At 49.1% G+C, this 13,195-nt stretch overlaps 2 protein-coding genes and 1 long non-coding RNA gene across 6 annotated transcripts in view; 1 reads left to right on the top strand and 2 right to left on the bottom strand.

Annotated features, from left to right (window-relative positions):
- The window catches only part of Erfl (ETS repressor factor like), a 30,646-nt gene extending 27,031 nt beyond the window's left edge, over positions 1-3,615 (bottom strand). For 2 of the 3 annotated variants that reach the window (XM_033765826.1, XM_033765827.1), the window contains exon 1: positions 3,588-3,612. In XM_033765826.1, coding sequence (XP_033621717.1) covers positions 3,588-3,610 — 23 coding nt within the window. In that variant the 5' untranslated portion in view covers positions 3,611-3,612. Of the gene's footprint in view, positions 1-3,587 lie in introns of all 3 variants that reach the window. The other variant, XM_033765825.1, reaches the window with a different exon arrangement.
- Positions 357-10,660, top strand: LOC109118049. The gene is made up of 3 exons (XR_002025318.2): positions 357-414; positions 8,953-9,053; positions 10,590-10,660. It is a non-coding gene; the product is annotated as an uncharacterized LOC109118049 (long non-coding RNA).
- On the bottom strand, positions 10,651-13,189 carry Rabac1 (Rab acceptor 1). Of its 2 annotated transcripts, none has more exons than XM_010623293.3 (5): positions 13,070-13,189; positions 12,571-12,774; positions 12,184-12,281; positions 10,952-11,053; positions 10,651-10,887 (listed from the first exon to the last, which is right to left on the bottom strand). In XM_010623293.3, the coding sequence occupies exons 1-5, from the start codon at positions 13,123-13,125 to the stop codon at positions 10,799-10,801; spliced, it is 549 nt and encodes a 182-aa protein (XP_010621595.1). In that variant the 5' UTR covers positions 13,126-13,189; the 3' UTR covers positions 10,651-10,798. The 2 variants fall into 2 exon arrangements, with proteins under 2 accessions (XP_010621595.1, XP_010621594.1); XM_010623292.2 differs by having other exon boundaries at positions 10,778-10,887; positions 12,562-12,774.
- Positions 13,190-13,195: the final 6 nt, after the last annotated feature.

The raw sequence follows: 13,195 nt of genomic DNA, 5'->3' as shown, positions 1-13,195 counted from the left end.
CCCGCCTCACCCTGCGCGACCCTCGCAGTCCTCGCCAGGACCACGCGGCCTAGGCGTGCGGCACCCTCCCCCCAAGTCGTCGCCCAACGTCTTATGTTCGGGTCACTCCCAGGAGGAGCTCAGCCTTGGAGGTCAGCAGTGGGCTGGGATGCCCCGCCTCCAAATTTTGGGCCCAGGTCTCTAGCACTGCCGGGCCCAATGTCAGATTCCCCTAAAGGAGCAGTATAAATACCCACAGGTCAGACCTGTGAGCCCCCAAGTCCCCCATCTGACCTCCAGCTGGATCATCCCACATCACGTGGTGAATACAACCCAGAGTCGGAAACACCAGGACACCTGGGCCTCTAACCCCAGCCCTTGGAGGCTGAGGCAGGAGGACTGACACCAGCTGGAGACCATCCTGGCCTATATACAGTGAGTTCAAATTCACCCTTAACTACATAGCAAGACCCTGTCTCAAATCAATCATCAATCAATCAATCAATCTGGTGGAGGATTTAGCTCAGTGATGCTGCCGCCTGCCTTGCAAGGGCAAGGACCTAAGTTCCATCCCCAGTTCCAAAACAAACAAACAAACAAAAAACCCACAAAAAATGAACACTGTACCCCCAGTCCCACACACCCCAAATGAGGATTCTGGGTCTGGTCCAGCTCATCTCTACACAAGGCTTCCAGACAACAGCATTCATGACATAAGTGAAATGGGCCTTGGCTTAGTCCTCCCTAAGTACTAGTAATTTCCTGAGTCACCCAGAAATTAGGCAGTTACCCCAAAATTAGGCATAAAAGTCGGCACACCTAAATTAGGCTTTCCTCATTGAACTCTAACAAGCATCAGGAACCTGTAGTAAATTACCCATGATCTGGACAGATGGGCCCTAGCATTCCATTCATCACGTGACTCCCTTTCTCATCACATTCAAACTAGAATATGGGATTGGCAGGTGCACACCTGTGATTCCAGCACTCTAGGAGGCTGAGGCAGGAGGATCCAAAGTTTGAGGTCAGCCTGGGCAATTTACCAATTTAGTGAGACCCTTTCTCAAAATAAAAAGGGCTGGTAATGTAACTCAGCAGTAGTACACTTACCTAACTTGTGTGAAGCCCTGGTTTCAATCTTGAGCATCAGAAGAAAAAAGATATGCGTACTTTATAAGCCTCAGAACTTCCTAATATGAGCTTATTAGGGAAGGGTCTTTGCAGATGTAATTAAGAGGTTGTGTGTGTGTGTGTGTGGTACTGAGGATCAAACCCAGGGGTGCTTTACCACTGAGCTATAGCCCTAGCTATTTTCAGTTTTATTTTGAGACAAGGTCCTGCTAAATTGCCCAGGCTGGGATGGAACTTGCAATCCTCTGGCCTCAGTTACCCAAGTAGCTGGGATTTCAGGCCTCTGCCACTGGACCCAGCTAAGGGAAGGCTCTTGAGTTAGGTCATCCTGGATTTCCCTAAAGTCACTGATGTGTGTCCCGATAAAGGACAGAAGAGAAGACAGGGACAGAGAGAGGAGCAGAAACCCATGTGAGGTTGAGGCCAGAAGGCTGAAGCCACAGGCCCAGTGACCCTGGGAGCCCCTAGAAGCTCAGGGACCTGTCCTACCTTAATTTGGGGCTTTAAGTCTCTAGAACTTTGAGAATAAAGTTATGCTGTGTTAAGCCAAAAGATTGGTACAGCAGCCACACGTGATACCCAAACCAAGCCTCTGGACCCCTAGGCTGATTCAGTGATTTTCCCCCACCGCTCAAAAATAAAAGATGTGGACTCTCACAGTCACATGACCAAAACTAGCTTTAATTCCCCAGAGTAGGCTTCTGGATCTCAGACCAATGACTCAGCATAGTAGCATCAGGGACCCAACGTCCCCTCCAGATTTGTTAGCTATGTCCAGAGTCTCGTTCAGTTCCACCGCACATGTATAGATTCACAACCACCCCTGAAATAAGCAACAGGACCCTCCCACACCTCCAACCTGCTCACCACTACAGCCTCCCCAGCAGACACCTGACATGGAGATACCAGCAGTGGAGGCAGCTGGACCTCCAGGTTCAGCACCTCCAAAGTAAAATAAGCTTTCAGGCCTCCCTGGTATTAAAGTCTAACTTCTGTGCCAGAGCCCCCACATCAGTCCATCTTGAACTAGGTACCAAGACCCTGAAATTAAGCCACTCCTAATTTAGACCTCTGGGCTCCCGGGATTTGGGTCTTCCTATCACTTATCTCTAACTAGGCATCTGGAGGGTTAGCCTCGGACACCCCAAATCAGGCAAACTCCATCGTGCCTAAATGAGCTACAAGGAACAGCAGGCACCTCGAAGGATCTTGAGGCTTAGCGAGCCCCAAATCAAATGGAACTCATAACTAGTAACCCCAAAACTAGGCATCCAGTTACCTCATTCCAAATGCCCCTCCATGAATAACCCCCCCCCCAGAAGTGTCTGCTGACACTGGGCCCACCGAAGTGGCCACCACTCAACTTGACAACAGGCATTTGTACTCTAACATTGGTCACCCTACTCTCAACATCTGGGCAGTGTATGTTAGGCCCACTTTAGTTTAACCCCTAAATTAGATACTTGTGTTTGCCTCAACTATTCTTAAACAAGACCTACTTGGAATCTAAGCCCCAAATTCACTCACCCCAAACGAGGGATCTGAGCTTGCAGCCCCAGAACCTCCATCTTGACAGTATGGTAAATTACCTGTAAGTTGGATTTAGGGCCCCAGCCTCGGTCGGTCCTCAAATTAGGATTTAGGCCACAGTCTCCTTTGCCTCTACTTTCAGGGCCCCACAGTCAGTGAAGCCAGAGAGTGACTCAAACTGGGCATCCCAACTCCACAGCCTCCATCAACTCAGCATCTGGCCTCCTAGGCTCAGATTCCCCCTAAACCAGGGTCTGGGACCCAGGCTCAGTGATCCCCAAACTAGGCATGAGAACTCTAAACTGTAGTCAGCTCTAAAGTAATCAACAAGACTCCAGAATCAGCGCCTGAGCTGCCAAACGTGGTCATCATCTACCAACCCTAAAGCCAGGTGCCCTAAATTTGGCAGGTGAGTCTCCAGACCCACAGCAAACTTGGCAGGTGAAACTCCACAGGAAGTCACTTCTGACCTAGACACTGAGTCCCCAGCTGTGAACTGCCAGCTCTGTGCCACCCACATCAGGAAGCTTGTCCCCAGGCACCCATAACATGGCAGGAGGAACTCTGGTCACCTCAAACTCAGTTCTTTTTTTTTTCTACTAGAGATTGAACACACTGAGCTACACTCCAGCCTTTTTCTTTAAAAAAAAAAAAATGGCTATAGAGAGTAATGGGCTTCATTTTGGCAGATTTGTACATGTGCATAACATACTTTGATCATCCCCATCACTCCTTCCTTGCCTTGTACTCCCCCTAGTTTCACATTTTTGGGGAATTTCAGTGCACACAATATATTTATATAGGTGTATAATATATTTTGGTCCGATCCATCCTCCCATTTCCCACTCTTACACTCTCCTTCCCCTTATGCCTCTCCTCTTATCTAATAATGGTCTCCCTTCTACTTTCTTATTTTAGTATATGTGCTGCCAAAGCGAGCACCTTACCTTCTTAGTTTTAGATTCCACATGTTAAAACATTCAATACTGGGCTGGGGATTTAGCTCAGCGGTGCTGCCACCTACCTGGCAAGTGCAAGGTACCGAGTTTGATTCCTGGTACAAAAAAAAAAAAAAAAAAAAAAAAAAAAAAAAAAAACAATTATATTTTGTTCAACATGGTGGTCTTCAGATCCATTCATTTTCCTACAAATGACAGAATTTTGTTCTTTATGGCTAAATAATACCCAATTGTGTATATGTACCATGATTTCTTTATCCATTCATCTGTTGATGGGCATCGAGGCTGGTTCCTTACCTTGGCTATTGTATATTGTGGTACAATAAATATAGATATGCAGGTATTCCTATAGTATGCTGACTTTAATTCCTTAGGGTATATACCAAGGAGTGGTATAGCTGATAATTCTATTTTTAGTCTTTTGAGGAAACGCCATATTGATTTCCACAGTGGCTGTACTACTTGTGTTCCACCAGCAGTGGAGAGAGATTCTTCTTTCTCCATGTCCTTGCACAGATGTATTGTTTTTTGTATTTTTAAATTTTATTTTTGATTATTAGTATATCTTTGTAACATTAACTCCTGGAGCTTCATATCCAGCATCCAGGCCACCGGGCAGAATTATGCAAACTCCAACCGACTTGGGCAGCCGCCCCCTACAGCCTTGCTAGTTTTAGCCCACATGGCCTCTCTCTGGTGCTGGTTCTGTTCACTGGCTCAGCTTTCTTTGAAAGTTGTTCCATCTTCCTGGCATCTTCAACTTCCTGAGGTCTCCAGTGCAGCTTCTGCCTCACTCTCATACCTCCATGCATGGTCCTTTTAGGGCTCCGAGCAGGGGCTCTGACCTTGTGATGCATTTTTGTCTGGTCTCCAATGCCTTCCTTTGAAATCTGTGTAGAAGCCTCCATTACCCCAAAACTCTTGCATTCTGCATGTCTCAAACACAAGCACAGTGTGAATAATGCTAAAACTTGCTACCAACTTGTGTAGTAGCTAAGCTCCTTTGGGCCATACCTGCAGCGGCTTGTGAGTTCTCAGATAGCTGAGAACAATCCTGAAAATCAATGAAATCAATCCTGGAGGAACAAATTCCCTAGGTGAAAGCAGAAGGCCCAGAAGCTCGCTTGTCAAATGGAAGGTTTACACATTTGCACCCTTGCACCTGCAATGGGTAGGGCCTTTCTCCTTGCCCCAGTTCAACATACCTGGTATTTTTTAATGGCTCTAATCTCTTCAGTAACCAGACCTCCTTTGGCCTCAACTTTACACCTGTTTCTTTGTTGGGCCAAAATTTAGGTTTTCAAATCTTTCTGCCATGATTTTCGCTCCTAATTTTCACTATAAATTGGGCTAAAAGCAGCCAACAGTACCCATGCTACAGCCGGAATGCTGGACTGCCTTAAAATTTCCTCTGCCAGATAAATTAGTCTGCCTTTACATTCAGCCTTACCCAAGTCTTAGGACACAGACAAAATGAATACAATTTTTTTGCCACATAAGGCCTCTAGTCCGAATCCCAATTAAGTCCCTGTTCCCATCTTAACCCTCACGAGCCTGGCCGTTACTGCCCACATTTCCATCAGTATTCTGGTCTTTGGAGCTTCCACAAGAATTTCCCATCAGGCTCTGCTCATAGCACTTTAGGCTTTGTCTAGCCCACTTCTTCAAGCTTTTCCAATTTCCTCTTGTAAAATGGGTTTCTGAATCACATGGTCAGGTATAGCCACAGCAAAAATCCTACTTTGCTGGTACCAATTTTCTAACTTGGTCAGTTTTCCCATTGTGGGGATACCTACAAGTTATTGGAGGAGAGGTTTATTTTGGCTCATGGTTTTAGGGCGTGGTAGATGATAGCTCCTCATTTCCTGGTGGCCATGAAGCAGAACAGAGGGGAAGAGCATCCACGAGAGACATATCCTCTGAAGGCATGCCTTTGGCAACCAATTCTTCCAACTGGCCCCACCTCCTACCAGCACATTCAGCTTCAAACATGAGTGGAATAATCCACTGATGAGTGTAGTGTCCCCATGATCCTATCATCTCTCCAAGAGTAACTTAATCCAGTAAAATTGACAGTTAAGACTAACTGGTATATCTGGTAACCCCAAACAGGGATTCATTCCCCTGGCTATACTTAAATAGGAGGTCTACATTTATTCAACACCCCACACCTTGATGCAAGGGTAATTCTGACTCAGTTGCCCCAGGAATACTCAAGTATAAGTACTCTCAGACTCAGCCATTATGAGCAGGCACCAAGACCTCAGGCTTAGGAAGAAGACTGGAGTGACATTTCCTGCTACCTCAGATTTAAAAAGATAATTTTTCAGCCTCACCATCTTCAGCTGCACTCCCAATCTCTGTACCCCAAGGTGGGCCGTCTCTGTCACCTGGATCTGAGAAGCTGTATTCCCCCCAAACATGACAATAAGTGGATAATGTCTGGGACATCAAGATAGGCAAAGGTTACCACGCATTAGCAACTTGAGCATCCAGTTCCCAACCAGTATTATACAACTAAATTTCCAGGCTTAACCATCTAGCACCAAAAAAATGTCCTTGGATGCCAGACTCTGTCCAACAACCTATCCAACTGGACCCCATTATTTTACCCAAAATGAATCTAAGGACCCCATATTAGTTACCTTTTCCATTGCTAGGACACAATACCAGACAACTTAAAGTTGGAAAGGTTTAATTTGGTTCATGTACCCAGGGGATTCAGTCCACGTTCAGCTAGCTCCAAGGCAGAAAAATCATGTAAGAATGGCATGATGGAGCAAAGATGCTTTGTTCATGGCAGCCAGGAAGCACAGCAGGGTAACAGTACCAGAGAGGAAGAGGCCAAGGACTTTATATAGTACCCAAGGTCATGCCTCCATGACCCACCCAGACACATGTAGAATTATACTTTACTAAATCCCCAGGTGGCTTTCACTCCAATCAGGCTGACACTTAGGCTTAAGCACAACATCCTCCAAAGTAGACAACCAGACCCCAGTCTCCATCATCCCAAATGTACCCAGGGACCCTAATCTCTCCCACAAAACAAGGCATCCAGCTTCCAGAGTCAATCAACCCCAATATTCCTTGGTACTTCAGGTTCATCCCACAAAACTAAGTAACAAACCCTCAGTTTTTGTTACCACAGATATACCTTGGGACCTGCCTCTGCCATTACAAAGTGGACAATTAAGTTCCCAGTCTCCTCCACCCCAAGCTAGATAAACAAACTCCTACTTGATTGTCCCAAACTAGACCCCTAGACCTCCTTTATCTACCCTCAGCCATTCAGCAAGGCCCCAGTAAATCAAGCAGGAACCAGACCTATAGTTTCTGCACCCTTAGATAGCCAACTTATTTCCCATCACCCTAAGCCAAGTCCCTAAACCCCAGTGTCATCACTCCAAACTAGAAAATATTTTCTTGGTGTCTATAATCCCAAGTTGGACCTTTAGCCTTCAGGTCTCTATCACTCCAAGTAAGATAACCAGAGTACAAGTCTCAGATAGCCCTATGGAGTACAGAAGACCCCAATTTCTCTTGCTCTAGACTGATCATTGAGCCCTCGATATGGTATCCGAAACTGTAAATTTCAGTTTTTTAACCTAGCTGTCACCCTAAAAGAGGCTAGATCCCGTTTGTCCCAAGGTGATGCCAGGACTCCCAGTCTTGATCATTCAAAACTAGACAATTACACCCCTAATTGCTACCCCAAATTGTATTAGTCTCTTTCCCGTCTCAGGGACAAAATTTGTGACACCCAGAATTTAGAAGAAGAGGGATATATTGTGGCTCATGGTTTCAAATGGTTCAGTCCATTGTTGGGTCATTCCAAGGCAGAAATAGCATGGTGGAACATCAAAGCAAGGACAGGTACTCATTTCATGCCAGCCAGAAGTAGAGAAAGAGAAAGGAAGAGATAGAAATAATACATCCTTCCAGATCAGACTCCCAGTGACCCATCCCTCCAATCAGGACCCACCTCCTAACAGTATAGGAACTCATCAACAAATTAACCCATCGATAAGTATAATGCCCCTATAATCCAATCACCTTCCAAAAACTTCACCTCTGAACGTGAGACTTCTGGAGGGCATCTTACATCTGAACCATAACACACTCTAAAGTAGACCTTATCATCCCAGCCCAGACGGGATCTCATCTCTGACACCTCAAACAACTCCAGTTCATGTCACTTAAAATGTGACAGCTGGACCCACTGTGTCTTTAACCCCAAGCTAGATTGGCGGGCATCCCCCACACTGACATGAGATCCCCCAAGTTAATATAACTTCACATGAGGTAATGAGACTTCCTCCCTAGTCTCTGTTGTCTTAAATTATACAACCGGACCCTCAGGGTCTGTCTCCAGCCAGAACTTCAGAACTCCAACCACTGCAGCTCCAAACTAGACAGCATAGCCTATCTATTCTATCTCAAGGTCATAACCACGCCCCATGGGGTCATCTCCAGCCAAAGGGACATCCTTCTTTCATCCCAAAATTAGATCCTGGATTCTCTGCCTCACCACTCAAATTTTGCCACCCAGACACTCTGGCCTCATGAATCCTAGTCTGTGTCTTCTGACTACTCCTCTCAAATTTGGTAATAGATTCCATTCTATTACCCCAAACCAGAAGCCAGTGTTGTCAGCCCAAACAAGACAACTGGATTCCCATTATGTAACTCTCTGTCAGCCAATTGGACCCCAGGCACTCTCCCCAAAATAGACAACCAATAGACCTTTAGTTTTTGTCCCCCCAATCAAAGAACAAGCCTTCATTTTCGTTATCCCAAAGCAGATTTTTTTTTTTTTTTTTTTTTTTTTTTTTTTTTTTTTTTTTTTAGTTATCCCAACAGATTTTTTTTTTTTTTTTTGGTACTGGGGATTGAACTCGCGTCCTTGTGCTTCCAAGGCGGGCAACCGAACCAAAGCAGATACTTTTAAACTGAGATTATTTGGAGGAGACAGATGGGGAAGTGGGCCCCCAGTCTTCACAACCCCAACATAAGCTTCTAGTCTCGGCATCTCAATGAACCACTACCAGAATTAAGGACCTATAATGTTACTCCCAGATTTGGCTTTTGGTCCGAGTCTCAACATCCCCCTATGCCCCCACAATCTACCTCAAGTTTGTGGCCTCAATCACCTCCAAACAAGACAGCTGGACCATATGCAGACAGAGATGGGCATGGAGACTGTTTCTCCAGGGAACACTGGCATTGAGACACCAAAATACCCTATGCCACCCCAAACTGGTTTGGGGACCCTGGCTTTTGAGTAGACCTAGGTGACTTGACTGGGTCTCAAGCTCCCCAGGTTCGCAACCTGCTGTGGTCTCTCTCCTAGGATGAGTCAGTTCCTGGTTCCCTCAGGATCCAGGGCAGAGGAAGCACTTGTCTGCTCTCTGGTGGCTGATGCAGGAAGAGCGTCCTTAGTTGGCTATTCAGGTACTGGGTGGACCAAGACCAGGCCTCCTGGTCTTTCCAAGACACCTGAGGCTGGAAACCTGTTCCTCCTCTTTTAGAATCTGTCTTCTTGTCCTTTCTCTCCACCCCACATCCCCACCTCATCTTCCCCAGTTTGGGGTCATCCTCCCTGATCTCACCCCTCCCGTTGATCCTCCACACAACCCCAGAGGGACATTCTAGTTTCCCCATCTGACCCTGTCTCTTCCTTGGACAAAACTCTTCTGTGGTCTCACATTACCTTAAGTAAAAATCCAAAGAACTCACCTAGGCCTGCGGGTCCTATGCCATCTGGCCCAGTATCCTCCCCAACATCACCTCCTAAGGCTGCTCTCTTCACTCCCTTCACCTCAGCCACAATGACAATGACACTGTCGTGTCACTGAACAGACCTGATATCGGGGCCTTTGCACCTGATGCTCCCTTTGGCCAGAATACTCTCGCTCCAGACTTCCAAGGTGCAAGCTGCTCCCCATTCCCCAGGAAGGCCCTCCCTCTGCATTTCAAGTGGGCCCACCCGTTCCCCCACCTACTTTCTAGTCTCACCCACCTGGCCCCTTTTGATTGGTCTCAGAAGGAACCAGGACAAACCTGAGGGTTTCTTGCTGGTAGCCTGGTTTGCTTGTGTATCATGAACTTCTCCCACAGAGGTGAACTCCAGGAGGACAGACCCTCATTTATGGCATTGCTACCCACCCAGCATCTACGCCAGTGCATCACAGAAAGAGAACCCAAGTCATGGGTGTAATCCCCCCCCCCGCAATGTACTGGGGATTAAACCTAGGGCCTATGCATTGAGCTACATTCTAGCCCTTTTTAATTTCTGAGGCAGAATCTCGCTAACTCACTAAGTGCCCAGGCTGGAATTGATCTTGCACACTTCCCACCTCAGCCTCCCAGAGTGCCAGCACTGCAGGCATGTGCCACCATGCCTGGCAGGAAGAGCATTAACACAGCCACCTGAGGTCACTGTCGTTGGACAGGCCTTTGTGCACAGCTGGTTTCCTGGCTGGTGTCTGGGAACTTGGACTCAGGAGGCCCTTCATTCCCTGACAAGTGTGGCTCATTGTGTCTACACTGCTTGTGCAAACAAAATTCTTTACATGGAGCCCAGCCCTCCTCTTGGGAGTCTGGAGTCATAGTTCATTGCTAGAGGGAGGAATTCAGCTTGTGTGACCACAATAGGAGAGCTGAGCCTGGTTTGCTTTAACTTGGCCCCATGGGCCTCCTGATTTTGTGTCCTGTCATGATAATCACAGTCCTATGACAACTATGCATGATGTCCTGAGTCCTAGCACATCACTCAACTTCAAATCTCTTTTTTAAAATACTGTCTCACTGTGCAGCCTAGGCTGGCTTCAATCTACTGATCCTCCTGCTTCAGCCTCCTGAGTACTGGGATTACAGATGTGTGCTACAATGCCCAGCTTCCCTTTTCAACTCTTTTCCTTCTTAATACTTGACCTCTTACAATATTTTATTTAAGTTTTCTGATTATTGTTTTCCGCTTCTCTGCAGCACTCCCAGCATCCCAGAGAAAGCCCACGGAGGCCCACAGAAGACACAGGGAGATATTTGCTGAATGGCAACTGTAACAGCTTTATTTCTAAAGGTGGAGCCCCTCCCTGGGCTTGCGATGGGAGCAGGGGGCAGCAGGATGGTCCCTGACAGGGGTGGACAGGGATGGGGCGGCTCGCCCAGGAGGCCAGCAGGTCTTGGAAGATACCTCACACGGGCTCCATCTGCAGCTCCTCCCCATCCACAGCCTCGATCTGGTGGCAGGCAGCGTGGGAGCCGATGACCACCAGCGTGGCTCCTGCAGAACTGGCAGTTCAGGCCACGCTCCCTCACCTGTCTCCCCACCAAGATCCCACACTCACCTAAGACCCAGAAGACAGCCGAGCCCGCACCAGCCAGCCAGAAGAATGGGAAGGAGATGCCTCCAGCCAGAGCGTACTGATGGGCTGGGCTCACCTCTCGGCCTGAGGGCGGACAACAATGGACAGCTGTTCCAACCCTGACCCTCAGTGGTGCACTCTCCCAGAGTGACCCCTGCTGCCCCCCAACAATCTGGAGTCACAAGCCCAGGAAGCTTCAGGATCGAACCCAGACTCCTCATGCTGTCTGTGTCCCAGACCCATCCTGTTTTCCCAGTGTCCCCTGACCCACAGAATATAATAAGCCTTCCTCGGACCCTGCCCCTGCCCTTCAGCCCCATCTGCCCTGTAAGGCCTCAGCTCCTGCTCCCTAGCCCAGGACCCTCCTGCACTCACAGGAAGAAGTCTCAAACTGGTGGCCTCAGGGCCAAGTCTGACTTGAGGATGTGTTCTCTGAGATGTTTCACATGAATCTATCTGGTTTGTGGCCAACAAATACACTGAATGACCTCCCCTAAAATGCAGCTTTCTGGCCTCTCATGTAAGACTGGAAGGTCTGGTCTGCATGTTGTGGTGACCACAATTTGTGGCTGTGATTCAAGGGCTCCTTCCATATCCTTCCATGCCAGCCCATCTTTCTTATGAACATAACTCGAAGGCCCCCGGAGGACCCTGTCTTAGCTCTGTCTGATTGATTCCAAATCTCTGTCCCTGTGGCAAATCTGGGATTTCCCCTGGGTGGAATTTCTCCTGGCATCTTTCTTTCCATGCTTCTCAGGAGCATTCTGGGGCCATATGAGTCACTGGCTTCCTCTTTGAGAAGTCAAGAGCTTCCTGGTCCCACTGCAGGAAAACACTGAAAGGAACCAGGACAGACCTAGGCCTGCATGAGGTCGCCACCTGGTGTCCAATGCGAGTACCTGCGGCGGGTGCTTCCCGCAGAAGTTAGGGAGGAGGAAATGGAAAGGGGTAGGTTCATCTCAGAGGAGCCTGGTGATGGGTGGGCTCCGGGGCATCTCATTCTGGGTTTGGAGAATAGCAATTTGGGGAGCTGACACTGGATGTGAAGATCGGGTGTGGCTGAGATTTTACAGCTCGGGATAGTTGGATCTAGTGTACATCCAGGCATGGGCAGACTGAGGTTCCAAGGACTTCGGTTTGGGGTCTGAGGTTTTCATTCCAAGAGAACATGATCTGAGGGACTAGGGATCCATCTGGGCAGGGGATTCTCTCACCGAAGAGCACAAGCTTGGACTGCAACGTGCGCAGATAGAGAATGTAACAGGCGCCAAAGAAGACAGCCAGGGCGACCAGTAGCATGGGAGACGTCACCCTGGGGAGGAAGGAAGAGTGCAGAGAAGCAGAGGTTAGGAGTGTGGGATGGGCCAGCCAGGGCGGCCTGGCCTTGTACATTGGAGGGTGGAGGCCGAGGACGGCTGTTACTTGTGGGGACACTGTATCTTGGCCTGCCTGTGGGCGGGGGAGTAGAGACCTGGCCCTTTAGGGACCCAGAGCTTCGCCGTGGGGGCGGGGCCATCTGGCAGGACGGGAAGGGAGGGACAGGCGCGGGGGTGCAGCGGGACCCGGCGGGACCGGGTGGGACGGACGCTCACACGCAGTACAGGATGAGGCCCAGGAACACGAACACATAGTTGCTCTGGTAGTACTCCACGTTGCGTACGAGGCGCTGGCACAGCTCGCCCAGGTTGCGGGGTCGAGAGAAGCGCTGCTGGTCCACGAAGGTTCCCCAGGGCCGGATGGTCGCCCGTCGCCGCTCCAGCCACTCCCGGCCTGCGCCAGAGGGAATCAGCTTGGGCAGCAGGGTCCTGGCGGGGAAGGGGCAGGCAGGTCGGCGGCAGATTGGGATGGACAACCAGACCCGCGGGGAATAATGGGGTAACCGGGACTGGACTCCGGGGTCCAGGAGGGACGGGTCCCAGGACGGAGCCAGGATTCCTGGGTACCAGCGCAGGACGGGGCTGGGGACCCAACTCCAGGGTTCCTGAAGAGGAGACCCGAGGAGTAGACTTCTGACTGAGGGGTGGGACTCCCGGGATTCGAGAGAGAGGGAGACTGGACTCCCGGGTCTCGGGTCAGGGTGACTGGAGCCGGGTAGCTCACGTGGCGCTCAGCCCTTCCGCCTCGGCATCTTTATGCTGATCCTTCTGGGCTGCCATGTCTGAGTTGTGAGGGGTTCAGCTGCTGTAACCAGCCCGGAGCCCCGCAGGCCCCGCCGGCTCCGCCCGA

This window comes from Fukomys damarensis, unplaced genomic scaffold, assembly GCF_012274545.1.
Source record: "Fukomys damarensis isolate Sample0158 unplaced genomic scaffold, DMR_v1.0_HiC HiC_scaffold_19, whole genome shotgun sequence".
In the NCBI taxonomy this organism is placed as follows: domain Eukaryota; kingdom Metazoa; phylum Chordata; class Mammalia; order Rodentia; family Bathyergidae; genus Fukomys; species Fukomys damarensis.
Note: the sequence above shows the minus strand (reverse complement) of the source record. Positions and strands in the feature narration are given on the sequence as shown.

Coding starts and splice junctions, on each gene's coding strand:
- Rabac1 (XM_010623292.2), bottom strand. CDS start 13,125: ATGGCAGCCCAGAAGGATCAGCATAAAGATGCCGAGGCGGAAGGGCTG. Junction 11,054..12,183: donor GTCCAAGCTTGTGCTCTTCG/GTGAGAGAATCC, acceptor GTCCGCCCTCAG/GCCGAGAGGTGAGCCCAGCC. Junction 10,888..10,951: donor GGCTGTCTTCTGGGTCTTAG/GTGAGTGTGGGA, acceptor CCAGTTCTGCAG/GAGCCACGCTGGTGGTCATC.